At 38.2% G+C, this 24,247-nt stretch overlaps 12 protein-coding genes across 12 annotated transcripts; 5 read left to right on the top strand and 7 right to left on the bottom strand.

Annotated features, from left to right (window-relative positions):
- Window positions 1-468: 468 nt before the first annotated feature.
- Window positions 469-1,641, bottom strand: FG386_001996 (uncharacterized protein; the record flags this gene model as incomplete). The annotated part of the gene is made up of 1 exon (XM_067341344.1): window positions 469-1,641. The coding sequence occupies one exon, from the start codon at window positions 1,639-1,641 to the stop codon at window positions 469-471; it is 1,173 nt and encodes a 390-aa protein (XP_067195599.1).
- A 548-nt stretch (window positions 1,642-2,189) lies between these two features.
- FG386_001995 (uncharacterized protein) lies at window positions 2,190-2,780 on the top strand (the record flags this gene model as incomplete). The annotated part of the gene is made up of 1 exon (XM_067341343.1): window positions 2,190-2,780. The coding sequence occupies one exon, from the start codon at window positions 2,190-2,192 to the stop codon at window positions 2,778-2,780; it is 591 nt and encodes a 196-aa protein (XP_067195598.1).
- Window positions 2,781-3,597: 817 nt separating this feature from the next.
- On the top strand, window positions 3,598-4,170 carry FG386_001994 (uncharacterized protein; the record flags this gene model as incomplete). The annotated part of the gene is made up of 1 exon (XM_067341342.1): window positions 3,598-4,170. One exon carries the CDS (start codon window positions 3,598-3,600, stop codon window positions 4,168-4,170), a length of 573 nt encoding a protein of 190 aa, XP_067195597.1.
- A 140-nt stretch (window positions 4,171-4,310) lies between these two features.
- FG386_001993 (uncharacterized protein) lies at window positions 4,311-5,204 on the bottom strand (the record flags this gene model as incomplete). The annotated part of the gene is made up of 1 exon (XM_067341341.1): window positions 4,311-5,204. The coding sequence occupies one exon, from the start codon at window positions 5,202-5,204 to the stop codon at window positions 4,311-4,313; it is 894 nt and encodes a 297-aa protein (XP_067195596.1).
- A 297-nt stretch (window positions 5,205-5,501) lies between these two features.
- Window positions 5,502-8,245, top strand: FG386_001992 (uncharacterized protein; the record flags this gene model as incomplete). The annotated part of the gene is made up of 8 exons (XM_067341340.1): window positions 5,502-5,875; window positions 6,053-6,204; window positions 6,380-6,451; window positions 6,521-6,679; window positions 6,841-6,996; window positions 7,186-7,284; window positions 7,654-7,825; window positions 7,999-8,245. 8 exons carry the CDS (start codon window positions 5,502-5,504, stop codon window positions 8,243-8,245), a joined length of 1,431 nt encoding a protein of 476 aa, XP_067195595.1.
- A 353-nt stretch (window positions 8,246-8,598) lies between these two features.
- Window positions 8,599-9,072, bottom strand: FG386_001991 (uncharacterized protein; the record flags this gene model as incomplete). The annotated part of the gene is made up of 1 exon (XM_067341339.1): window positions 8,599-9,072. The coding sequence occupies one exon, from the start codon at window positions 9,070-9,072 to the stop codon at window positions 8,599-8,601; it is 474 nt and encodes a 157-aa protein (XP_067195594.1).
- Window positions 9,073-10,171: 1,099 nt separating this feature from the next.
- Window positions 10,172-10,943, bottom strand: FG386_001990 (DHHC zinc finger domain-containing protein; the record flags this gene model as incomplete). Its single annotated transcript, XM_067341338.1, has 2 exons — window positions 10,172-10,315; window positions 10,380-10,943. 2 exons carry the CDS (start codon window positions 10,941-10,943, stop codon window positions 10,172-10,174), a joined length of 708 nt encoding a protein of 235 aa, XP_067195593.1.
- A 1,460-nt stretch (window positions 10,944-12,403) lies between these two features.
- FG386_001989 (uncharacterized protein) lies at window positions 12,404-12,730 on the top strand (the record flags this gene model as incomplete). The annotated part of the gene is made up of 1 exon (XM_067341337.1): window positions 12,404-12,730. The coding sequence occupies one exon, from the start codon at window positions 12,404-12,406 to the stop codon at window positions 12,728-12,730; it is 327 nt and encodes a 108-aa protein (XP_067195592.1).
- Window positions 12,731-13,224: 494 nt separating this feature from the next.
- On the bottom strand, window positions 13,225-14,196 carry FG386_001988 (articulin family protein; the record flags this gene model as incomplete). Its single annotated transcript, XM_067341336.1, has 1 exon — window positions 13,225-14,196. One exon carries the CDS (start codon window positions 14,194-14,196, stop codon window positions 13,225-13,227), a length of 972 nt encoding a protein of 323 aa, XP_067195591.1.
- Window positions 14,197-16,032: 1,836 nt separating this feature from the next.
- On the bottom strand, window positions 16,033-17,760 carry FG386_001987 (uncharacterized protein; the record flags this gene model as incomplete). The annotated part of the gene is made up of 1 exon (XM_067341335.1): window positions 16,033-17,760. One exon carries the CDS (start codon window positions 17,758-17,760, stop codon window positions 16,033-16,035), a length of 1,728 nt encoding a protein of 575 aa, XP_067195590.1.
- Window positions 17,761-18,362: 602 nt separating this feature from the next.
- Window positions 18,363-20,600, bottom strand: FG386_002015 (telomeric DNA binding protein; the record flags this gene model as incomplete). Its single annotated transcript, XM_067341363.1, has 1 exon — window positions 18,363-20,600. The coding sequence occupies one exon, from the start codon at window positions 20,598-20,600 to the stop codon at window positions 18,363-18,365; it is 2,238 nt and encodes a 745-aa protein (XP_067195618.1).
- Window positions 20,601-21,289: 689 nt separating this feature from the next.
- Window positions 21,290-24,226, top strand: FG386_002014 (uncharacterized protein; the record flags this gene model as incomplete). Its single annotated transcript, XM_067341362.1, has 1 exon — window positions 21,290-24,226. One exon carries the CDS (start codon window positions 21,290-21,292, stop codon window positions 24,224-24,226), a length of 2,937 nt encoding a protein of 978 aa, XP_067195617.1.
- Window positions 24,227-24,247: the final 21 nt, after the last annotated feature.

Genomic DNA, 24,247 nt, shown 5'->3' with positions numbered 1-24,247 from the left:
TAATTAAGCTAACTATATAACAAGTGTCGCTTACCTATTACTTTATGCTTTGCTGAAAGTAATACAACGGCAATAGCCAGTTTTATTCGCGTGTTCACATTTATGTGAGTAAATTGAAAAGTGCTATAACTTTTATTTTCTAATTAAACTACATAAATCGCTCATTTACTTTGGTACAAGGCTAGTATTGTAGCCACAGTATGAATGCTAAGAAGTAGTAATCGGAGATATGAGATCAACCAGACAACGTTCTCGTATGTGTATGAAGTCAATGAAATACCAGTAAACTCTTAACCGACATCCCAACATACAAATTTAGCCGAAAGCAAATTACCCGGTGCCAATTGCACCGCCTATAAGCGTCTCCTTCGAAAAAGTGGACCCGCCGGGAATTGAACCCGGGACCTTGTGCATGCAAAGCACACGTAGCTACCACTGCACCACGAGCCCCACCGGGGTGTTGTGGATTCATAAGCTACTACTATGTTTTTGAATGTTGATGAGCCAATCTAAGAATTCAAGCCTGTTACAAGTACCTTGAATAATCCAATTAGACTTTTGTAATTCAAGAGCGGTCGAGCGTTTAGCAGGATCAATTTCGAGACAACATTTTAAGAAGGAGTAGAAGTCACTATTTTTTGTTAAGTTATCTGGTAATGGATATTTTTTAGTTATTTTATCTAAGAAATGCTGTTTATTGTTGTTATAACAGTTGTCTGAATTATCGTCTTCGCACAAAATATGAACCATGTCGAACAGACTAAGGCTTTTAAATGGATGAATGCCAACAGCCATTTCGAACAAACATATTCCCAGACTCCAAATATCGCTTGAAAATGAATATGATTTACCTTGCAGCCTTTCAGGACTCATGTATATTTGTGTACCGACAAAGGTTGATATATTTTTGTTACTGTCTTTTGCTGTAGTTTTGTCAATTAACTTTGAAATTCCAAAATCACTTATTTTGACGGCTCCGTCCTGATTTATTAGAATATTGTTAAGTTTGACATCTCTATGAATTCTATTATTCCCGTGAAGATAAACGAGCCCGTCTACTATTTGCATTGTGATAAATTTTAGGTACCTTTCATCAATTCCTATAAAATTTGTATTCGGTTTGTTTATATTTTTGTATAATATGTCACTTAGTGTGCCAAAGTCCATATATTCCATTATTAAGCAAACTACATTTTTGTTTGGCTTTATAAATGCTCCTAAAAACTGTACAAGTAATGGACAATAACTTGTTAGTCTCCATGAGTGTATTTCTGCAGATAATTGGGTTTGGTGTATTAAATCTCCAACATATATATCTTTGATCGCTACTGCCTTTCCAGATTGTTTGTGAATTGCATTATACACAACAGAACTCCTTCCATGGCCCAGTGGTGTTGGATTAACATCGAAATCTTTCAGTGATACAAGAACGTCACCCAATCCGTATTCAGAGTCTAGTCCTCTTGTTCCTTCTTGTGTAATGTAAACTCCTGTACTTTTATGCAACAAAGAGGAACCATCAGAAGAAACAGACCAATCAGTGTGAATAGAGTTTGACCCGTTGCTTAATATTCCGTACTCCTGATTGTTATCATTTTCATCATATTCTAAACTTTCCAGTCTAAGTGTGCTTGAACTCATTTTTTAAACTAAAACGGAAGTAAAGAAAACATATAGTAAAGATAGTAGTCGTTGATAAATAAGTAGGTATCAAATATATTGTGCCCTTCATATAAATTAAACTCAGGTTAGTTTATATTTCTTTTTTTGTGCCATCAATTCTATTTTTTTAAATCGCTTTTTTAAGATAAATTCTTCCCATGTTTCTTTAGAATAATAAATAATTACAGGTGGCGCCAAATTTACATTTTTGAATTATTAGTCTGATTTACACAGGTGAAATATTAAGTTAGTATTGATATTAAGTTATTCAAGGTAGGATTTATATATAGATCAACAGGAATTTTTTGGAAACAGAAATTGTGGTAATTGGTAATTTGAAGGTACCCGAGAGAATATAGGGTTGATTATCTTGTAGAATTGAATCACTAGTATCGAAGGGGAATAATATAGTATGTAACAGCAGGGTTTTAACTGCATAATTAACAGAATTAGTTGCTTCTTATATCAGTAAGTGTGTATATACATAATATAGTAACATGTATTTGCTTTGAAGGTTGAATATTGACATGTTGCCGAGTAATCGTAGAAAAACAGTTAGAAAATGTGTTTTGGATGTTGAGGTACCAGATGGTTTAAAATATAGAATTAGAAAGGAGATCATGAAGGAGAGAGGAAAATTGAAGGATATAATAGAGGAGCATGTTGAAAAACAAAAAAAATTCGAAAGTGGAATGGGAATAGATTATGGAAATCTGAATGACGAAGAATTATGTTCTAGAATAAGGTATCTTGAACATAAGAAGAACAGTCTAATTAGAATATTATCTGAAAAAAACATGATTTATTCTCAAATATTGATGAAAGTTGATGAATCGAGGAAGGCCAAGGTGAGAGCAGATGTTTTGGACGAATTTGAGGCAAATAAAAGGCAAGAGACTGAAGATTTAAAGAGGAATTCAACAGTTTTCCATCGGAGGATAGACAATTTAATCTGCTCCATAAATGAAAATAGGATGATTTCCACCTCTAATACAAATAAAAATACCAATTGTGTTGACGACGCAGATAATGCTAGTAATAACCGTGTAAAAAATACTGACGACAATCATCCCGACAATAACAGTAACAACGCAGGTTCTGTTCCCATTTCCATTTGAACTAAACTGTGTATAAGAGTAAGCAAAAAAAAAGAGCGAAAGGAAGCATCTAATGTTCGGAGAGATCGTTAGTTAAAATAAATAATTGGACATTCAATATGTACCGTAGAATATAAATAAGTATAGTTTATGTGACGAGGCGTTTGCTTTATCATGTTTAGTTTTCTCTGTTTATAGTAACGAACTCTTCTGTTTGTTAGGATTCATTAAATATTTTGATGTTGGCCTGTTTGATACCTTTCTTCAGAATCATCATTATAGCAGTATATCGTTTTGGAGGAGTCAATGCAGAAACAGTCAGAATAAATGTAGGAGCCAAACAATTTTGCCTCTCTAGAGCAAGTTTTAACTTTAAATCCTCTTTAATTCTCGTGTTGATTTTTATGGTGAAATAATACATGTGTGGGGAATGCATTAAGCAGGTTGGCGCTCACTATTAATATTGGACTTTCTTTTCCTGCCTCGAGAGACTTTTTTAAACCCATTTAATTGTTGTAATTAGGAATCTACTTTCACAGTTACTGAGAATTTGGAGCGTTAGCTGTTCGATTGTTTCTAATATTAGCTAATATAAATTTGCACCTAGTGAATCATTTTAGAGACGAGTGACTCTTGTTGGACAGCTGTAAGAATAAATACACAATTGAGTTGTAACTCACAAAATTGAAAAGAAGAGACAAACTGTTTTGTTTTTGAGAATAAATAGCTAAAACTAGGGATAAGATCATCGAGTATTGCTGCAAGGAGGCAGAAAAGAGGTAAAATACTGAATGTGATTAATGTGTTAATTGCACATTTAATGTGAATATACGGCTAAATGAAGTGTTTTTATATATTGTCACTTAATAACAAGGAGTTAATTTCAGATATAGGAATTTTGTTATTTAATAAGATATTGGGTAAGGAAAAGAGTAATGATAAATGCGAGAATGACATTTCACTTAAGGACGTTTACGATCCCAAATTGGATAATGAGGAGTTCAGACAATGCGTAATAAATTGTATAATAAGACAAATATCAATGCTAGATCCAGTTAGATATGAGGGGTTGTGTCCAATACTGGATTTTGATAATTATTTGTCTCTGTGGAGAATTTCAAAAAAATTGAATGCTATATTTATAATGGTTATAGATGCAAATAAAACTTTCCCCCTAAGAGGCAAGTATGTTCTTGATTTTGTTGTAGAGTGGAGTGAGAAGTCTCTCGGAATAGGAAAAAAAGGATTGAAAGAAAAGGATGGCTCAGAAAAGCAATGTTTAAATCGTGGACTAAATACGGCCGATATTTTAGTGCTTTTGAATTTGCTTGCTCCTTCTGGCCAATTGCAGCTTTTAAATGATGACTTTTTGCGTAACGTAGAATTATTAATGAGCAGATACAGGAAATAAGAAGTCCGTGCACATAAAATAAATTAAGTTAATTGTAATTTAACAAGAACAAAATATATACCTCCATTAATTAAGTTTTGTGAAAAGCAATATAAATGATTCCATAGCTAATACTACTCAAACCTCTTGTAATTTCATTATTAATATATGTATACAAACGGCACCAAGATGTTTGGAGCGTAGTAATATGGATTTCCATATGGAGGAACATAGGGGTTTCTTGGGTAATAAGTTGGTATAATGTTGTTAACTACCTGGGGTTTATGACTCCACTCTGTAGTAGACGTATAATTATAGTATTCTTTTTGTTGAAGACGTCTTCCCTCGTCATTTTTCCTCAGTTTGCCCTCTAGAGATTTTTCAGACTCCATGTTGTTTTCAAGGTTTTCCTCTTTTAAACTGGATTTGCTTGAGTTTTCTTCTTCAATGTAGGTTGGAAGTTTGTTGATTACATTCATTTTCTCGTCGTAAAGGACCATTGAATCGTTGTTTATTTTTAAGCTGTGTTGCAAAGACAGGTGGAATGTCATGTCATTACTTTTACTGTAGTCTATGGCCTGTATTTGATAACTTCTGATCAGCTCGTCATTTATAGGTATGGTTAGGCTCATCTTGCTCAGAGGTGTCGCTAAGAGTCTGTTGAAATACAAGTCAGATACGGATATAAAATGATTGTCTTGTATGTTTGAGTTATCGTTGAATTCGTTCTTCTCAATAAATTGTGGTTTGTTTTCAGTTGTTCTTTTTGAATTGGGACTCCCGTTATCAGGTTCCTTAGGAGGGGGGAAAATTCCTTGTACATAAAACAATATAGGGTTGTGAGTCGACCTTGTTGCTATTAATGCAACTACGGAAATGGCCATTATGGATAATGTTCCCAAAATCAAAAAAAGTCCGTATTTCCCAAATTTGGTCTTCTTATTATTTGTGATTACCTCATCAATTTTAGCGTTTTTGTCCACATTCTCATTCTCACATCTTAAACTGCGATCTGTAGGCAATGTTTCAGAATTATCTCTTTCAATTTGTTTCATATTGACTAATCCTCACTTTGGGCTTTGTGTAAATACGAACATATGTTTCTTGGTCAAACAGTATTATTGTTTTTATAGCAGAAACTACTCAATTTCAGAGTTTACACAGCTGACAACTGATTTGGGTTTTAACTTATTTCTGCATGCAAACTACCATTATCTTTTGGCGACTGCATGCATTATGCTCGGATTATCGTATAAACAAGACAAAAATCAAATTCTGACACTTTAGGCAATAATTTATATAGAAGCAGTCTTATCCTGTGTTTGAATTTGAGGTTATTAGTTGAATTAAAAATGATTTCAAGATTACAAGCAGGGGTCATTTACTACACAAATTTAGGAACAAAGTTAATCTTTTTAAAGGTTATAATCTTGATTTTGGCTTTGCTTGAGGGAAAAGTGGAACCGCAAATATATGATTCCTCTAATTACATATTGACTCAATTGGATTCGAGGGTTTACCCAAATTTTTCGCCTCTAACCCACTATCCATACTACATTTCTGAAGAAGCCGTTATAGGATACGATACACCTTCGATGAAGGAAGACGTGTCTTTAAGGGGTAAACAGGACCAGAAACGAAAGATCAACGATTCAAATGAATACTATTTTGGGGATTTTCACGAGAAAAAGGAAGAATTTTCCAAAGCAGAGAAAGAAAGAAGAGGGTGAGTTTACTATAAGAGAGAATAATTAACATCAAGGGTAGTGGTGGGATCGGGTGGGAGAGAGCAGAGGCGAATCTTGCCTCCTGCCTTTCCTTCCCTCCTCTATTAGTTCGTTCAATTCCTTGTTTCCTATTCTAATTTTGTGAATTCTCTCGATAAAAACAACTAACTCAACAGAAATCAGGAATCATATAAGGAGTTTATAAAGTATTCAGATTACAATAAACAAGACATTAGGGACAGAACCGGTGAATTTCAGGTTAAAAAGTATTTAAAGCAGGAGATGAAGAGAAACAGAGAGAAAAACAACGTGGATATAGAACATCAGCGTAAGTTAAGTTTAGCACAGTTGCCTTTAAACGAATGCAGATAAAGAAAAGGTAAACCCCTATAAAGGACGAGCGTGGGAAACGACCAAGGCGAGAGGATGAGGGGTACAAAGAAGATCCGGTTCGCAAACGAAGGCAATTATAATCTAAAACACTAATTTAACGCCTTAAATAGTTGTTAGAAAGATAAAGTCTCCACTTGATGCGGAAAAGAAAGGCTTCATTCCAATAGTTTCTGAATCTGACTGTAAGTTAAATTGGGAATTTTCGCTACCAATTAATTTACTGTGTTAATGAAAAATAAACAATCTCTCAGTTGTGGATCAGGAGATGTTCAAGTACAATATTAAAAGGAACAATTTGAAGAGAATACATTACGGTGCTTCAGAATACAACCACTTGGCCTACTATTATGATGTGAATGGAAACTGCTACTGGGTTAGAGATGGCTTTAACTCAGTGTGTTTGACATACGGTAAGTTGTTTCCCCAGCTGTGAGCGATAAAATGCAGAATAGGCGTGAATCTGCAGCCGAAACACGGAAGTAACGACGCCAAATCAAACCGAATGACTAACTACTTGACGACATTGAATCCCTCCCTTCTTTAAACAACGAATGTAAACTTGTGGTTAAAGAGGAAATATATACAAAAACAAGAGTGGATCCAACAATAAACGTTGCGTTTGACACCTCCAGTTACCACCTACTTCCTCAGGAATACGGAAGAGACAAGGAATGCGTCGCGACATACAAGGACCCAAAAACCAGGAGGAGGGTATGCATCGAAAAGGGTAAGTTTGAGGGGGGAAGCTAAAGAACAGTATGCACATGCATGGTGTGGAATAGTGGGTTCGTTAGGTCTTGTCTTCACAAATCCTAATGAACACGCAACTGGGAGTGAATGCATCACTGCAAAATACGCAAATGAACCCATGTTCTTAAATTTGACTATTCACTAAAACCGAAAATCGCTCGTTCAGGAGAGTATTTCGACAACTTAAAGAAGGGTCCAAACAGGAATGGTCTTTTGGTATGGCATCCAGAAAGATCAAAACACTCCATTGAAATGGACGTGTTTGGTGAATCTTATTTTCAAAGTTAATTTGAAACGTTTGGGCGGCAAAGTTCACAGAGGTATATTATGATTTCGCGCAAGCCAATCTGAACTGTAGCAGTGGTGCAAATATATTTCTCCCTAGAGAAAGGGGCTTTTACCTTCAAATTCGGACAGGGTTTTGATTTAGTCTCTTCTACGGACCGTTTTTGCGAGGCGGTGCTAACCGGGTGAGGGTGTGTGAGAGCCAGAAGAGTGGGGAGCAAACAGGCGAAGGCAGAATAAAGGAACTTGGACAAGGGGCCAACGATAGAAAAAACAGACTCGAGCCTCAAAAGAGTAGTTCAGGGGCGGAGCTGTTTGGAGGCGAGGAACAAAGCCATGGCGAATTTAGGAAGCATGGACTGCTTGATTTTTACAATAGTCGGGAAAAACGATTCCCCTCTTTACGAGGTTGACCTTTCAAACAATACGGGGAGGACGGATTTAAACGGCTGTGCTGATGAATTGCTTATCCACGCCTCCTTGGACGTCTTGGATGATAATATATGGAAGAATCCAGCGCTGTAAGTTTGTGACTGTACTGCTTGGTTATTTCAGGCGATTTTGCTGATTTCCCTTTTTCATTTTGCTTTTACATAACGATCCTCGTACAGAGGTAGTGGCAAGAGAGAGAAAGGACGGCGAAAACACGGAAAACCAGAGTAATTAACCAATAACATTTTCTTAAATTTAACAGGTACCTGAGAACAATATACAAAATAGGCGACACGCAAATAACAGCATACGTGACCCCGGGACATGCAAAGTTTTTGTTGTTACATCATGGAAAAAACAGCGAGAATATAAGACAGTTCTTTAGTGAAGTTAGGAATTTATACGTAAAGGTGCTCATGAATCCCTTTCACGACGCGAATCAACCTATCTTGACTCCCTCTTTTGACATTAGAGTCAGACAGGCAGCTAGGAGACTTTTAATTCAATAAAGCAGTTTATTGAAAGGCAGACAAGTCAGGCTCTTTAGTGCATGGATAAATTAAATTTGAATTTCTTCACACTAGTACACCGCATCCCACACTTTTCTCTGTCCTCGAAAACTAGTTGCGCATTTTCCCACATCGTCCAGGATATTGAGGATAAAGGCCAAGGAATGTTTTTTTTTGGAAAGAATGAGAGAAAAATGACTACATTGAATTATACAACGGCAGTATCAGATTAGTGTTGTCTATTCAAATGCTAGTTATTGTGTAGATCTATATTCCACCCTCACTTTATTCTATATACAAAAATGGAATAGTGAGAAATAGTGAAAAAAGTAACTTATTCTTCTATATTCCTCTTAGCAACATCCTGATCTCTTTTTCTTGACTGTTTTTGTGGGAACTGGAGGAATGATCCCGGGGTTAATCAAACCATATGGATCGTAAGTGTATGGCATGGCCATCATGCCTGAACTCCCATATTGATTTGGCAAGTAAAAGCTGCTTCCCATTGCCGAGCCATATGGAGCTGCATAGCCTCCAGCGAACATGTTCGGATCCATCTCATACATACTTGGCATCCCTACGCTTGCGTAAGCTCCTGCCCCCATCACATTCGGTGCCATGCCGTTTTGTGGGAAGAAGTAACCGCTGCCACTTGCAGCAACGGATTGGTACATTAAATTCTGACCCATATTTGTACTGTATGGAAGTCCTGCAGACGAAACCCCACCATTAACTCCCATCTGAATTTGTGCACCCTGGACCTGCTGAGTTTGCTGTTGCTGTTGTTCTGCAGACAATGTCTGTGGATTTGCCTGCTCGCTACTCATTGTTTATATTAGAAATGCCTTTTGTTTATGGCCTTTATTTCAAATAACTGTGTCGCGTGTACACCTATCTGTATACAAGACTCCCAATAAGGTATGTTACTATATGCGGTCAATCACTTAGGTGATCAACTCGGGGATTAGTATAATGTGCTTAATTCGTCCCTCTTTTTTATTTTGGCTTATTTTCCAATCTGATCAAAAAACTTGACCAAAAAAGTGTGAGGTATTAGTACTTACAGTTGCTCCCACCCCTCACCTTTTTAAAATTAATCCAAAAATATTTACTCAAATAGCACACAATATTCGACGTATATTAAATTTATATTTATGCAAGCTAATACTTCTATTTCTTTTTTTAATTTTCTTTCGCCCCCCACCCCACCCTATTTTACTTTAATACTATTTAATTGTTTCAATTCTGCTTACCTTTAATTAAATTCCCGTCAGCTTTTGTGTGGATAAATATATCAAGTAATTCAGCCTCGGGCGCCACGCAAGGATTTGGGCGGCACTAGAATTAACTAATTTTATGTACCTGAGGTGTGGCTCGGAGTGCTGAATCTGGGATGCAACATGAACTGCTAGATGTTGCCTTTTCTTTCTTTTGTTCTCACCTCAGTGTTTCGATTCAAAATGTGTGTTGTTGTTCAGGTATGTGAATTTGAATAGCATGTGCATACGGAGCAAGTAGGCCACAGCGTGCCACGAGAAATTGGTTTCTTGGTGGACATTTTTCTCGGTTATTGTTTGCTTTGGTTTGGGGTTTCATGGATTGTGCATGCCTGTGGGTGCTTTGTTCTTTGTCATAAATCGTAGCAGAATGTTTTGAGTAGGGGCTTCGGTGACTTTAGTTGTTTGCTGAACATTGACTTTTGAAGGACACATTTAAAATGCGATCTTTTCACATACTGTTTTGCTTAGAAGGGTGAATGTGCCGGATTTAGTGAAAATACCAACGGAGCGTATTTGGACTCTGATTATGCCGTTACCCATGTAGATTAGGGAACGAGACTGAATGAGTTTAAATGAAAATAGAGTGCAAAAAGAAGTAATATTTACCTATTTAAATAAATGGCAATTTGAAATTGCAAGGAAGACGTTAAATCTGGTTAGCAACTACTTTAGTGACGGGAAAGAAAAGGCCTTCTGTTGGTGGAAGTCCAAATGGAATTAACCAAAGAAGAGGGTTGTTTCCAAAAACACTTTGGATGTTTTTATATAATCCTTGATCATAAGTGAAACTCTAATGTTTTTATAATCACAAGCGTATTAAGTTAAGCTTATAAACGTGTATTGGTTAAACTTACCTTTTCCTTGCTTCTTTTCTCGCAAAATTCAATTGTCGTCTCATTTTTAGATGTAATGTAGGCATGAAAAAGGAAGAATGGTACCACTATTATAAGCAATACGGCACAAAAGCATGTACCGAGCGAAACTAAATATAAATGTCCAAATGTCACGTTTATATCACTCCAAATATTAGACAGTGTCCCGATTTGCGTGAACATCATGTAAAACAGTGATGTACACCCGTATAGTAACGCCAAAAAGAAATATTTGTAGTTATAGTGTCCGATGCAGTTCCCAAACCAAGGACAATAGTGGTCCATTCTCAACACGTTTCTCTGAAGCTGACGGCAATAATGTGCTCTGTCCGGTTTGTATACCAATTCATATTTACAAAATCTCAATCTTCCATCATCCTTTCTCTCGTATATCTGCTTTGGGTCTGGCGTATTTCTCCATTCCTCTGTAACAGGAATTCTCCCCGCATCTGTGAGAAACGACTTCAACAGAGAAATTCCATACAAAATGAAGAATATATTTATTATTATCGCGTCTCTTATTCCTAATTGCAAAAAATGAGTCATTTTGTCTGCTGTTAATGATTGCAAGATAACCGAATGCTCCCTTGTGTTTCTTGCTCACTACGCTTCATACTGAGAATCCGGTATACCTTTATTCAATCAAATAACCATTTCACTTACCTTCATTGTATTTAGATTCAATCCTAAACGATTTGCTTATTCCGAATTGCAACAGCGGCAATAGGTGGAACTTAAGGCGAGTTAGTCCTGACTTTTCGAATACAAACGACTTCCAACTTACTGCAAAGTATATAAAGTAAAGAACCGTTGTCAAAATTAACACGAACTTGAAGGTAAGAAATTGTTTAGCGAGTCAAATTGTCATTTTAAACATTAATTGGCACTTCTCGTCGTCATTGTATTATTGTTTTTGGGTTTTGAACGTCATGCTCCAATTAATGCACTGACACTAAAACTTACAATAAATGGCAAATACTTTGTTATTGATATTTTTTCATCCATGTTCAAACTTTCATTATAATGCTAAAGCCTGAAATTATATTTTATTATATACAATGTGCGTCCTCCTTAATTCTTGTTTCCTCGTTTCAAGGCTGTGTCAATCACTACTTTTGTCTCCTACAAAATGCCAGATTCTAAAACGGGCAATTCAGTTAACTAATATTGTCGTCATTTCAACGTTAATAATGAAAGACTTACATTAATTAGTCCGTGTATTTTCCTCGCTTTAGACAGTTTATCGCAGTTAAATAAATTTATATGGCTATATTGCGTTGTAGCCTCTCCTGTCAGGAAATTTACCTCAGCTACTTTTTGTGTTATTTGCTACTATTACTACCATTATTGTTTGTTTTCTGCATGCAAAATGACACGTATCAGTATTGCCTATTTTTATTTTTTGACCAGTACCGGTTATTTTTCCACATGTATTTATTCATACGAGGGGTTTAGGCGGCACCCGTTCTTAAGTTGGGAGCAAAAGAGTGCATGAAAAACGCATGCTAACTGTTGGAGGCAACCGAGGGACTGCGAGATATATGGGTGTGGTGATAACTGAGTGTGTGACATAAAGCTGAACGAAGAGACGGAAGCTATGGGAATTGTAGCGAAGAAACGACCTTGATGATGTAATAGCGGGAATGGTTTCCTTGCAGAGTTAGTTTTTGTTCGAACGGGCAAACGACCTTAGATTGCATTATAGGGCCAATCAAACGTGGTTTGCTCCTGAATGACTTGAGGTCTAGTGGGAGCCTTGATTAAAGACACGGTTGTCGTTCGGTTTTTCAAAGTGCTCCTGTTGCAACTTAGTGGGACGATATTGCCTGCTCATTATTAAAGTTGGGTTGGTTATTTGCGGGTAAATGTGAGTTTGCGTTCTATTTTTTGAAATACATGTGGAGTCACAAATTTGTTTGTAATCAAAACACAAAAGTTGAAGTACACGCTTGTGAAACTTTACAGACCTAATTGTTTTCGGTCTGTTGGTTGAAAAACGATATATCATGATTTCAACCATCAAAGGTTTAAGCGATGTCTTGGAGTACACAAAAAACAACTATGGCGACTTGATAAAAGTTGTTCATGAGCAAGTGGAGCGAGATAGAATGGTAATAAGGGTTCAAATATTGGAAAAATCAAAACAAGACTTCGGTATGAGTATAACCAGCGATGGATTTTTGACACTAGAAATATCGACTTTAGGCATAAGAGTATTAAATGAGAACGAAAACGAGTCAGTTTCCTACTATGAAACAGTAGAATCCTTATTCCAGTCAGTTATTCCGGACACTTGGTTTAGGTACTTCGAGTCAAAGATCATGGACGTATAATTTTGCGTTTCGAAACAGTCAGACAATTCAAAATAAACTCTGGTGAGTGACGTCATTATTTATTTCATTTAATCAACACTAATACCTATCTAAATTACTTCTCACGTAAACAATTCTTCTCAATGGTGAATCGAATATGTAATTTCGAAAACTACCTGTTTCGTTTTTAATAGTCAGTAATAGCAGGGAAGCTAACAGTACCAATACCAGTACAGGATATTTGGTGAAGATAAGAGCATCTTTTACGAGTGATTTCTTCGACAGTGCTATAACAATGTTTATACCCGTTCAAAAACTAAAAGTGGGATCCAAATAAAAAATGGTGAACTTCAATGGTTTATATCAGCTATAAATAAAATTAAACAACAATTTTTAAAACAGTAGACAGTTAATACTTTGCCGTTATATCATTTAATTTAGTCTTTCTAATTTTCATATTTTAAAATTCTATATTCTTTTCCTACTTTCTCCCACTCGGTTTTTAGCTGGTTGATTTACTGGTTATTTGGGTGTGGTGGCATGACTCTTACATTAACTGGCATATTGTTGGTCTTCATAAATTGAGGCATTCTCTGTTCAACAGGTTGGCTACCCTCAGGTAGCGGGAATGGAGAACTGTTTATGTCATTCATTTGTGCCAAATTTACACTGGTTAAAGAGTTTGGAGAGGGAACGGAATTGTTTGGAATGGAGTATTCCTGATTCATATTGGTTTCTCTTCCATCAGGACCAACAGTAACTTTAACAGGAGGTAAGTCCTTAATCTCAGGTTGCACATATGGAACGATAACTGGTGCGGGACACACAACTTCAACATCAAATTTAGGAACATATTTAACAACGGGAATATCATCATATACCTCCTTCCACTTGTACCTTATAACTTCAATAGGCTCTTCAATTTCAACGACCTTTGGTACAACTTTGTCAACAACGTCAACAACAACCTCCTTTTCAGTAACTTTATCTACATATTGAATTTGTGATATTTCAATATACAGTACTTTTTGTTCCCCGACAAACTTAGGCACTAATTTAGGCACCTCTCTGACCTCCCACGTTGGGACATATTTTGGATTAAAGCCAACAATGTGTTCTAAATCAACCACCTTCTCTACTACAGTCACATTAGGAACCTCAACTTCTTTTTCTTGTACCTCAACCTCCAATTTAGGCACTTCATGTATAACTTCTTGGTGATATATCTTTGGCAATATTTTATCCTTGATAATTGTTTGTGGTACCTCTATGATTTTATCTCTCCTTTGAATTTCCTGTACTACTGGTACTGTTATTAATGGAGCTTGATCTACCTCAAGGCGATAGTAACCGGATGGATGGGATTGATTTTGAAAACAATTCGGATCAAATTGTCCTGTCTGAGCAGGGTCTACCCATGTTGCTGTCACTCCATCCCCAATGTTATTCTGAAAGTACTCATTTTGCTGCTGGTGTTGTGGCTGCATCTTATCACCCTGTATTACGCCTCCAGTTTTCGTATCACCTTATTAGCTCTACGCTCTATTTGTGCTCTGCTCAAACAAACTAAAGGAAAGGGGAAACTGCCTGTAGAGTTTGATCTCCCTTCTCCTGTTAAGCAAAGCGAATGATTATTACGCAATAATTATCTTGTGATCTCCTACCTCGCCCTCTTTTACGTGTGCTTCTTCGTTCCTCCCTTTTCAAGTGTACTCCTTGTTGCTTGCAATTATTATCCTTTCTAGCCTCCCTTGCGCTATTTGTAATTTATTTACTCTCTCTCTCGCCTATTGCCTATCTGGGTCTTACATGTATTGCTACATATACATTTTTTTCTTTATTTTATTTTAATAAATACACACATCGGGAGACGAGACGTCTCGAAAGTTGGCGGCAACGGAAAAATATTAGATTTATATAAAAGGAGAAGTGAATACATGTATTGGCATATGTGCGTGGATGCTTTGAAGGAGGGGAGGGATTTGAGCTGAGCAGCAAATCGGTGCGGTCGTAGAATATTAGGCGTGTGTTGGTTTGACGCTTACACGCCACCGCGAGAGCCAGGACAGGAGTGTTGGGTTTGAGCACCACGGGATTTCGGCCTGGAGGTGCAGTGTAGTGTGCGGAGGTCTCTTCGTCCCTGTGTTCGCTGTGGTGTCGGGCAATTGTGAGCGTCTAGTCCTTCGGGCGTTGTTCGTTGGCTCGTTAACAGACAGACTCGTTTGGGACAATAAGGAGTTGTGTTTGGTAGTGCAGGCGCGTCAAAACCTTTTCTCACCCGGTCTCTTTGGGTTTAGTTGGTTTCGCTTCGTTTTAACTTATCGGTCTTGTTTGGGAGCACTCGGGCGGGCTCCGAGTGGGAAGCGGCGTAGCAGAATTTTTACGGCCAGATGGCTTGCACTCGCTCACTAACGTTTTGTTTGGAGACAAGGATTAAGGGAGCAGGGAGGGATATGAGCGAAACAAGGACACTATTGTTTTAAATATAATTAAGAAAAGATGAGATAGTGTTCCGTTTTTTTAAAGCGCATTCGTCCTGGTACGAAAGTTAACTTTGACTTTGAAGACACCACTGTTGCTCGTTTTAATAATACCAATTCGGTCCGGAGTTTTGTTTAACTTATTTGCAAAACCAAGCGCCGTGAACCACCGCCGTTACACATAGTTCCTCTGACGCTTTCTGATGTACTGCTGTCTATTCGTGATTTGTCTGTATAATACGGAAATGTTCGACTGATCAGCCACTTCTGGATATATTTGCATTGCGTGATCTATCACTGACTTGGGCGGAAGACCCTTTCTTATGAGCTCGTCAATTAAAGGTAACGTATGTTGTGGCAAGCCTGCACATTGAATTGGTTAATCGATCTAGTTGTTAACTGGTGTTAATACATCCCAAAACGTACCTGGTCTCTTGTACTTTTGCTTTTCCTCAGTATGATAACCTCTATGCTGTACATAACAGGTCTCGTGAGAAGTAAGGTAAATTCTCATCTCATATTGGCACTCCACGTGTTGAACACATCTAAAAACGTCAGGTTGGTGGTAAATACGCAGGATGGGAAAGACAAGTGGCACACTGGCTGTTTCCCGACTTGGTTCTACTGAGCCAGGCATCCCCCTGCGGAGATGAACGCCACTTACCACCAAATAAACTCACCTGTAGACGAAACTAACAGCTCTCGGATCTCTGTATACATGTCTCATTCTATACTGACTTGTCTGGACAAAATGCTCCGCCTCGTCTACTGTTGCTCTGGGGATAATGGTCTTCCACGCCTCTATTTCGCCTAAATATGCCAAATCACGCATTTAAGAGCCGCTTATAAACAGAAACAAGCACACTTACCTGGCCTTCTTCTCCTTCCCCTTCTTCTTAGTTTCAGCTTCTCATCCTCGGTCAGATAACTATTTGCAGTTAGGTAAAATTCATTTTCCATGTTACCGTCAGTCTGATAGTGGTCCTCTTCCATCAGTGCCACGTCAAAGTTGCTGCCGTTTAGCCCGTCACAATTGCTGACGCTGAACTCATTGTTGATGTTTCTGTCAATATCTCCAAACTGGATGCTGCTGGCGATGCTTTTGTGTTTATTTAAACTGTTGCAGTTTGCTTCTGTCGCTGTTATAATTTCAACCCCATTGGCGTTACCCATATCTTTTGCACTTGAGACGCCTTTACTGCAAACTACAGCCATTTTTGACCCTCCGATTAACTCACTAATGTTTCTGCAGTAGCTCCCAACTTCTTCTAATTGCTCCTTTTTAACCACGTTACTCCCACAAAGCCCAAGGGCTCCGCCGGAACCTGCATCGACACCCATGCTACTCTCTAACACATCCTTTCCAGAAACACCTATGATCTGACCGGAACTGTTGTTACCCACTCCATTCAAATTTAGTGTTGGGAAGTCGGACGATATAGTTGATGTCGTAGAATTGTTGCTCCACCTTCGTCCTTTACTTGAATCCAACTCGGTAACCTGATTGTTGCTGGAATGGTAGTAACTGCCTTGGCTGTACGTGCTGCATCCACCACTTGCAGCAGTGTAACTCCCGCTGTTGAAAGCGTCCACAACACCTTTTCCCATGCGATCGACGTTTAAGCCATCGCAATTAATGTTATTGAAGTCGTACTCGTTTATGACTGTTTGGTTTGGAATTAACCCAAACTCACTTTCTTGGATGTCTGTGTCCAGTATACCCATCTTAATGCAGTCCTCCGGATCTATCATCCTCATTTTTTTCTGTGAATTATCCAGTTCACAGCTGGCGTTCGAACCGCAAGACTGGCCTGCACCTCTCTGTAGTGGCGTGCCTTGGAAAACTGAAGGCAAGGAAACCGAATGTTCCTTGAATGGCGTCAAGGGTGTTCCAGACAGTAGTGGTGGAGGCATGTGCATATTGGCCACAGGCGACAATATGGATCTTATGGGCGATTCTAGATTGTTGTTGCTGCCACCCTCTTGCATACTGCAGATACCTGAAGAGCTAACGAAGTTACTGCTCACGTCACTGTCATTTCTAGCATAGCAGTTGCTGCTCTCGGTTTGTTGTTTACTCATGAAGGCATCAACATTTGTCTCCAAATTGCTGATTATTGTGTCATAGTGTACCACGGAGTCCTCGTGAACGCCGTCCATATCGCAGTTAATCTTTAAATCCATCACATCGGCCCCGCGAACACCGTTGTTAAGGTTGTTGCCTGGAGAGTCGCCTACAAGTGCCCTCATGCTCTTTTCGCCATCCGCCATCTGCAGCCCGAGTACTGTGTCCTCCCTCAGTTCTGCCTCTCCCAGCAATCCCTTAATTAAATAACAGTGCATGCTCTCGTCAAGTTCCGAACAGTCGTAAAAGCTATTACGCAAGGAGTCCTCCCCAATTAATTCATGACCTGAGTCACCAAAGCTGCCATACTGGTTGTCCTTGATACCGTTTAAACAGTCCTCGCTTCCCATCCAACCAATGCCACCTTCGTCTTGGTTTACAGCAATTTCCCCTGAAAATCCCTGATTTCCCCACAATTCAGGATTCTGAGCAACCATTGCTTGCATCTATCGCCGCATAAAGTTACGCTAGAAACACCAGCTATCTGCTTCTAAGCCCACTCCCAAACAAACAAAACGGACTCTGGTTCCACAGGTATTCCGCGAATTTATTTCCTTCCCTGTTTTCCGATCAAACTTATCTTCAATCTGATGTTCTCAAGTGTTGCATTAAATCTAACCTCCCCATTTTGGGGATCTAATGTGGTAGACCTTCCGGTAATGACGCGAAAATTTGAATGAAATTGCATGCTTGCATGCTGAGTTCTCGTCACCGCGACAACTTCTCCTCCCCATGTCGGCATGCATGCACATTCCCCGTTCCCCACACGTCGGTGTCTCAAAAATGCATTTTGTGAATTTGGTTTTTGCGCGAGAAGCACAACCTTATGCACGCCGGAGGCGTAATGGGTCATGTTTGGGAGCTCGGCTGGTGGTCGCAGGAACGGGATTGGCGGACTTTTGCGCTTGCATATCGCGAAAATTCAGATCCTGCTCGTTTGGCTTATTGCTCCGTGTTGGTGCGATTAGCTGTGACGCGCGCGCATGGGCCGAGTTTGCGCTTAAAGAAGATTGGCGACCGAAACTTGAGGCCGGCCGTGTTCGTGGCTTTATTGTCTGACCAAATTGTACCTTTTGCCCCTTTGATCCCACACTACATGACCGCCCTTGACAAGATTTCTCCAGCGATCCTTCAAGCCAACTTCGTCCCTAGACTCGAACTTCGTGGTGGCTAATATAAATCTCCACTTTCCGAGACCAAATTTGTTGACTCCATTTACAAGCAAGCTTGTTTCCTCTTCGCTCCAACGACGGTATTGTCTGGAGTTGTTTACACAATTTGGGGGCGTCAGCACATTCGCTTCAACCTTTTCTGCAGTACTGGATTTTCTGTTGCCCAGCATTTTCTTTTTACAGGCGATATGGCTGTTGCTTTTTAGCGTAAAATCACAATCGTCCTTATCCTCGTTTATTTCCGCTTTCAACTTTGAGCTTGACGATTCTGGATCAGACCTCAGTCTTTTGTTCATAATACGCTTTAGCCTTGAGGATCTTCTATTTTGCTTGCTCGCCGACGGCCGCTCATGCTCTGACATTGAATCCGCATTATTGCCTAGGTTTACAAAGTTGTCGGACTTATGTGAGTGTCCATCAGACTCACCTGAAGAACATGACTCTGAACTTTCCGATATGCCCTTCACCGATACCTTCCTTGATGGCTTTCCAGCGCTTGAATACAGGTTTATTTTTCTCAACTTTATTACTCTGGAATTCCACCTTGAATTTTCGTCTTGCTCATTCCTATCTAACTCGGAATCAGTATCGTTTTCACAGTCAGCGTCTGAGTCGTTGGAAGCGCTTCTCATTCCAGTTGCAGACGACTCTACATCCTCATCGTCTGCATTTTGCCTCCTCTCAGTTAGAGTGCTGTTCTCACCCTCGGCAGTTGCTCTTTCAGCTTCATTTTTACTCTCCACTAAATCCCCACTATTGTAAGAAAGTGTGTTGATTTCACACTCATTTTTGTTAACTTTGCCGCATTCTATGTCTGTAATGTACTTCAAATCGGCTTTGTTTTTTCGAATGCAGTAATTCAATATGCTGCGAACGTTTCCAACTGCGTTTTCAGTAAACTTTTCCTTTGGCTTTAAAAGCTGAGAAAACTCTCGGCAAATTGCCGAGGCTCTGATGAAACCAGTTAGCTCGAAAATTGAATTAAACGGTTCTTGTGGATCCACCTCTATAGGAAGGGATTTATCTGAATTCGAAACGGATTCCGGCTCTTTACAGGGTGAATTCAGATTGCTGTCATTCTTCCCGAGAATATTCGCGTCCAAGTCTATGTTTAATGCAGAAATAAAATCGGACAATAAATAAAGTAGGTCATCAAGTGGGTATTTTGAGTATATTTGTTTAAGCAGTCCTATAAACTCTTCGCACTCACTTGGATATTTATTTAGGTAATTAGCCAATATATTGTCGTCAACACTGTTATTCGAAGACACATTCATCCAAATCTTTCTAATTAAATCATAATAGTGTACAATGTGTCTGTGTAATTCATTTGAATATCCACTTTCCTTTGGGAAAAACAAAGATAACTTTTCTATTAATATATTAAAGCTTATCATTGATATCGGACCGTTTTGACTGTACAAAAAGTTATTTAATATGTTGAGCAACAGCCAGTGAAATATTAACACTGAATTAAGCTGGGTGCACAAGTCAACAACTTTATCTGAAAATTTTATGCTGTTACTTATTATATTTATGTCCTCGTCTGTTGAATTTTCACCGTCGCTATTACACGTTTTATCAACATTACCAATGCTTCCAAGAATTATGTGGTTGTATATTAGTTTGATTTTATTCAGAATAAAATCGCAGTCAAAGTTTACGCCGGTTATTAGTGGTATTTTCAATGTGTCGTTTTTTTCTCTTATGTACAGCCTGCTTACACTGCTATTAAAAATTGAGCTGTTCTCAGGAGTTAAAGCCATCAAATAAAACTCATTGTTCCTCAAACTGTTTATTAACTCGTGTATTGGATGAATTACGTAATTCAACAACTCATTTCTTATCTTCCCACACGTTGATATGCTATTTATAAACACAGAGTTTTGGGACCCTGCCCAAACATAAACGGCATACAGCGACATGGACGACATTGATTTGCCTTTTAAAAAATTTTTGTTTTTAGTCAAAAATTCAAGTGACCATTCCAGTGACTCCATTCCAACACGTTGCCCCCTTTCTAACAACTTCTCATCGTACTCTTCTGTCTCTGTTTCTTCAGTGTCAAAAAATATACTGTTTAAATTAAAGTTGTCTTCACTTTTCGCATCCATTTTATCGTACGAGTATTTTATTTACCTGTGTGGGGAGGATTCTGAACAAGTGCGACGCACCTCTTTCACTTCTGTTCGTAACTGGCGGTTGTTTTGTGTATTTCTAGCAAAAACGACGCTTATTTCGACTTTAGTGTTCTCACTTCATAAGCAGATACGCAGTTTATTCAATCCTTATCCGTTTATTCTCTACCTCTCCAGTACTTGTGTATTTTATTACACGTCAGCGAGCTTCCCGCCAGAAAATTAAAAATTTAAATATCACGAGCACTTTGATTTTTTAAAACAAAGATTCGTTCGAACCGGACGAATAAGTTGGTGCAAGTACTCAACTTATAGAGCATTTTCTGTGAGAATCTGCGTGAGGAGTCAGGGAAAACGGATACTCGAAGGACAATCGGTTAAGGGAGCTTGGAATCTGAATAAAGGCGAATTCGGTGAAGTTGAGTGGGGTCACGTATTTCTCCTTGAAATTAAGCCCCTTTTCAAAGCAAATCACACAAAGCTCTTCTTTCCTCTTTTACACAGACACCGCACTTAATTAAATTACATCTTCAACTCGCAACTCATACATTCACTTAAACATAAATGCATGCATGCGAGTACACATGCAAACAGATGTAATTGCTGATATTTTTGTGTGAAAACAAGAAACACAAGTGCAACAGTGGGGAAGCTGTGTGGGGAAAATGATTAAGTTATGGTTTGTATTGATGTTCACCTTTTGTTTGATGCAGGAGAACACGGCGGACAAATATTCCTGCAGTAGTGAAACGAATTCAGAAAGCAACGATGCTCCTTCTCCAATGAAGCTTTTGGAGATAGATAATGAAGGGAATATAGCTTTAAACAAAGAGTCTGTGGAAAGATTGAAGGGACTGAGAAGCCCCGTTAGAATAATCTCTTCAATAGGAGCAGCCAGATCTGGAAAGAGTACAATATTGGATTTGATGCTTAAAAATCCGGATTATTTCAAGAGTGTTGAATACAGAAACAACAACAAGGGGGAGTCTGGTGATAGCAAAGATGAACATAAGGAAAACTATGGAATATGGTGGAGCGAGATGAGCGAAAACATGGAAGCGAGTGAGAGTAAAACTTTGCTATTTGACATGGATCCACTGGTAATAGGCAGAAATGTCAATTCATCAATAAAGCTGGTTATAATTGGACTTTTGTTGTCCGAAAAGGTGTTGATAAATGTGATTAATGACGTAGACCTCGTGTTCGTTGACTACATAAGATTACTAATGAGTCAGACTTTGCAGTTTTCAAGTTTGTTCATTAGGAGATTGATCGATTATAATATGAAAAACAGGGACGAGTCTGATAAGTTAAATTCAATAAAAAAAGATGAAATTAAGAAAAATATCATCAAGTTGATAGAAAAGCTTTATTTGACTGAGGTATACTGGATTATCCACAGCAGTAATAGTTACAAGGGGAGCAATTCAGGAATAACAGACTCATCGAGTGAGTATATTGATTGGTTAAAGGCGAGAATAGAGACCTACATTTGGCCTGAAACAAAAGGAAGTCGTTTGTATAAGAATATACTTGATTTTATAGATAAGCACAAATACTATAGGGTACCAATGATATCCGGAATGTTTGGATTAAAGGACGACAGTTCCAACAATGAAAGTTTGGGTGTTGGGGAAAAGGGAAAATTCAAAAGTGAATTCTGCGATATAGGTGACAGTGTGATAAGTGCAGTGTTAAAAAGAAATTCAAGCACTGACTCTGGATCAAAAAGTCTTGAGGAAAGACTCTTAACAGGCAGTGACGTAGGATACACACTAGAGGCGTTTTCGGTGATATCTCAACTGTTTAACTCCCTTAAGCCTCTGGAAATAGGTAATCCAAACAGCAAAATAGTGAGCACAAGTTCCCTGGTTGAGAATGCAATATTCATATTCAGCAATAAACTGGAAGGTCTCATGTTGAGCAACAATAGAGATCAGCCGTTGCTGGAGACGGAAGCTGAAACAATATACAATAATACGATTAAAGATATGGAGCAATATTGGGCGTCTATCTCTGAATTGGACTACCTTGACTATGAAATTTTGAACAGAAATATAAAGTCTCATTTTGAGAGACAATATAGACAAATAATGGAAAGAAATTGCGAATTAATTAAAAATTACTGTTTAAAGGTAATTAATGTACACATAACTAAGTCAATAGAGGAGATAAATGACTTTGGTGAAAAACTTCCAGTGTCTAAAAAGTCAATTTCGGATTTTGTTGAAACTTTATACGATAATACGTTGAACAAAATAGAAGGTTCTTTGAGCAAGTCGCAGGCAAATTCATACAAGAACAGTCCGTGTTGCAAAGTGGACAAGTCTGGATTGTTGGAAAAGGTTGAGCATTCAGTGTCAAAGTTGAACGAAAGAAACCAAAATGAGATAGAAAAAATATTAATAGAGGACTTTAAGCTATCTAGACAAGTTTTAAAGGATTTCGCTAGAACAGATGAATTGCAGTACAAGGTGGAAAAAAAAGAGTTTAGCAGCAAAGTTAATGGTTTGTTTGAAAAAGCGAAGAGAATGTATAACTCTCACATAGATTTGGTTGGAGATTCGAGTTTATATTTGCATTATTTGTCGAGACTGGAGGAGGAAATAAAAGAAATAAATACAAATGCCGGAGTTATATGGGATTCATATTGCAGAATGAACTCACTTAAACATGCCAGGTCTTTGGCAATAAAGCACAACATTTCCATTAGAAACAAACTAACGCTTCCACTTCCCGATAAAGTCATACTTGAATCTTTTGAAAGTCTTAAAAAAGACATTGTTGGGGAGATGAATGAATTGTACTGTTCGGGAGAGTCATCATGGAAGAACGCCCTGCTTGAACTGGAAAATACTATTGAGGAGGACATGGAACAAATAATAAAGGAGAACTTGGTATCGCTTAAAAACTTTCTTTACAGACCACTTCAGTATTCACTTCAGGCATTAATTGGTTCAAGTAACAAAAGTAAGAAAAGTTGGTCTGTTTTTACTACACAAGCAAGAGAAATAGCCAGTGAGTTTTTGGACGAATCCAGTGAATTTACTTCTGGGTTTATGAATTTGGACCAAAATACAAAGCAGAAAATAATTGAAATTTGGATCGAACAAGATCTAGTCAAGTACAGAAAGGACATTATCGGAACTCAAATACTTGGTTATTTAAGATATGCACTTTACTCGACAACCGGTTTATTGTCACTATTTATTTTTTTGTATAAGAAAAATGTTAACACTTCTAACTATTCTTTGTATGGATTCGCATTCACCATTGTTTTTGGTATTGTTATTTCCTTGTTAGCATTTACTCTACCCTTGATGCTGGCGGAACACCTGGCTATTTACGAGAGTTTAAACTACATACAACAGTCTGTACTAGGGGCTTTCGGATTCAGTCTGGTCCCAAGAGCCTTCACTAGAGTGTTTTTCAAGTATAAGTTATTGGCAATAACACTGGCAGCTGGACTTATTGCATCACTACTGTTCCTATTTGCAAGGAACCATTATTTAAAAAAACAAACGAGTTTGAATTCATACTGCAAAAAGAAAGACGCTTTAGATTTAAATGTAAATTGCGAAACCAGAACATTCGTATTCTAATTCCCGGAACCCAGGGGTCAA

The sequence above is a fragment of the Cryptosporidium ryanae genome, assembly GCF_009792415.1.
Source record: "Cryptosporidium ryanae isolate 45019 chromosome Unknown contig_30, whole genome shotgun sequence".
Classification (NCBI taxonomy): domain Eukaryota; phylum Apicomplexa; class Conoidasida; order Eucoccidiorida; family Cryptosporidiidae; genus Cryptosporidium; species Cryptosporidium ryanae.
Note: the sequence above shows the minus strand (reverse complement) of the source record. Positions and strands in the feature narration are given on the sequence as shown.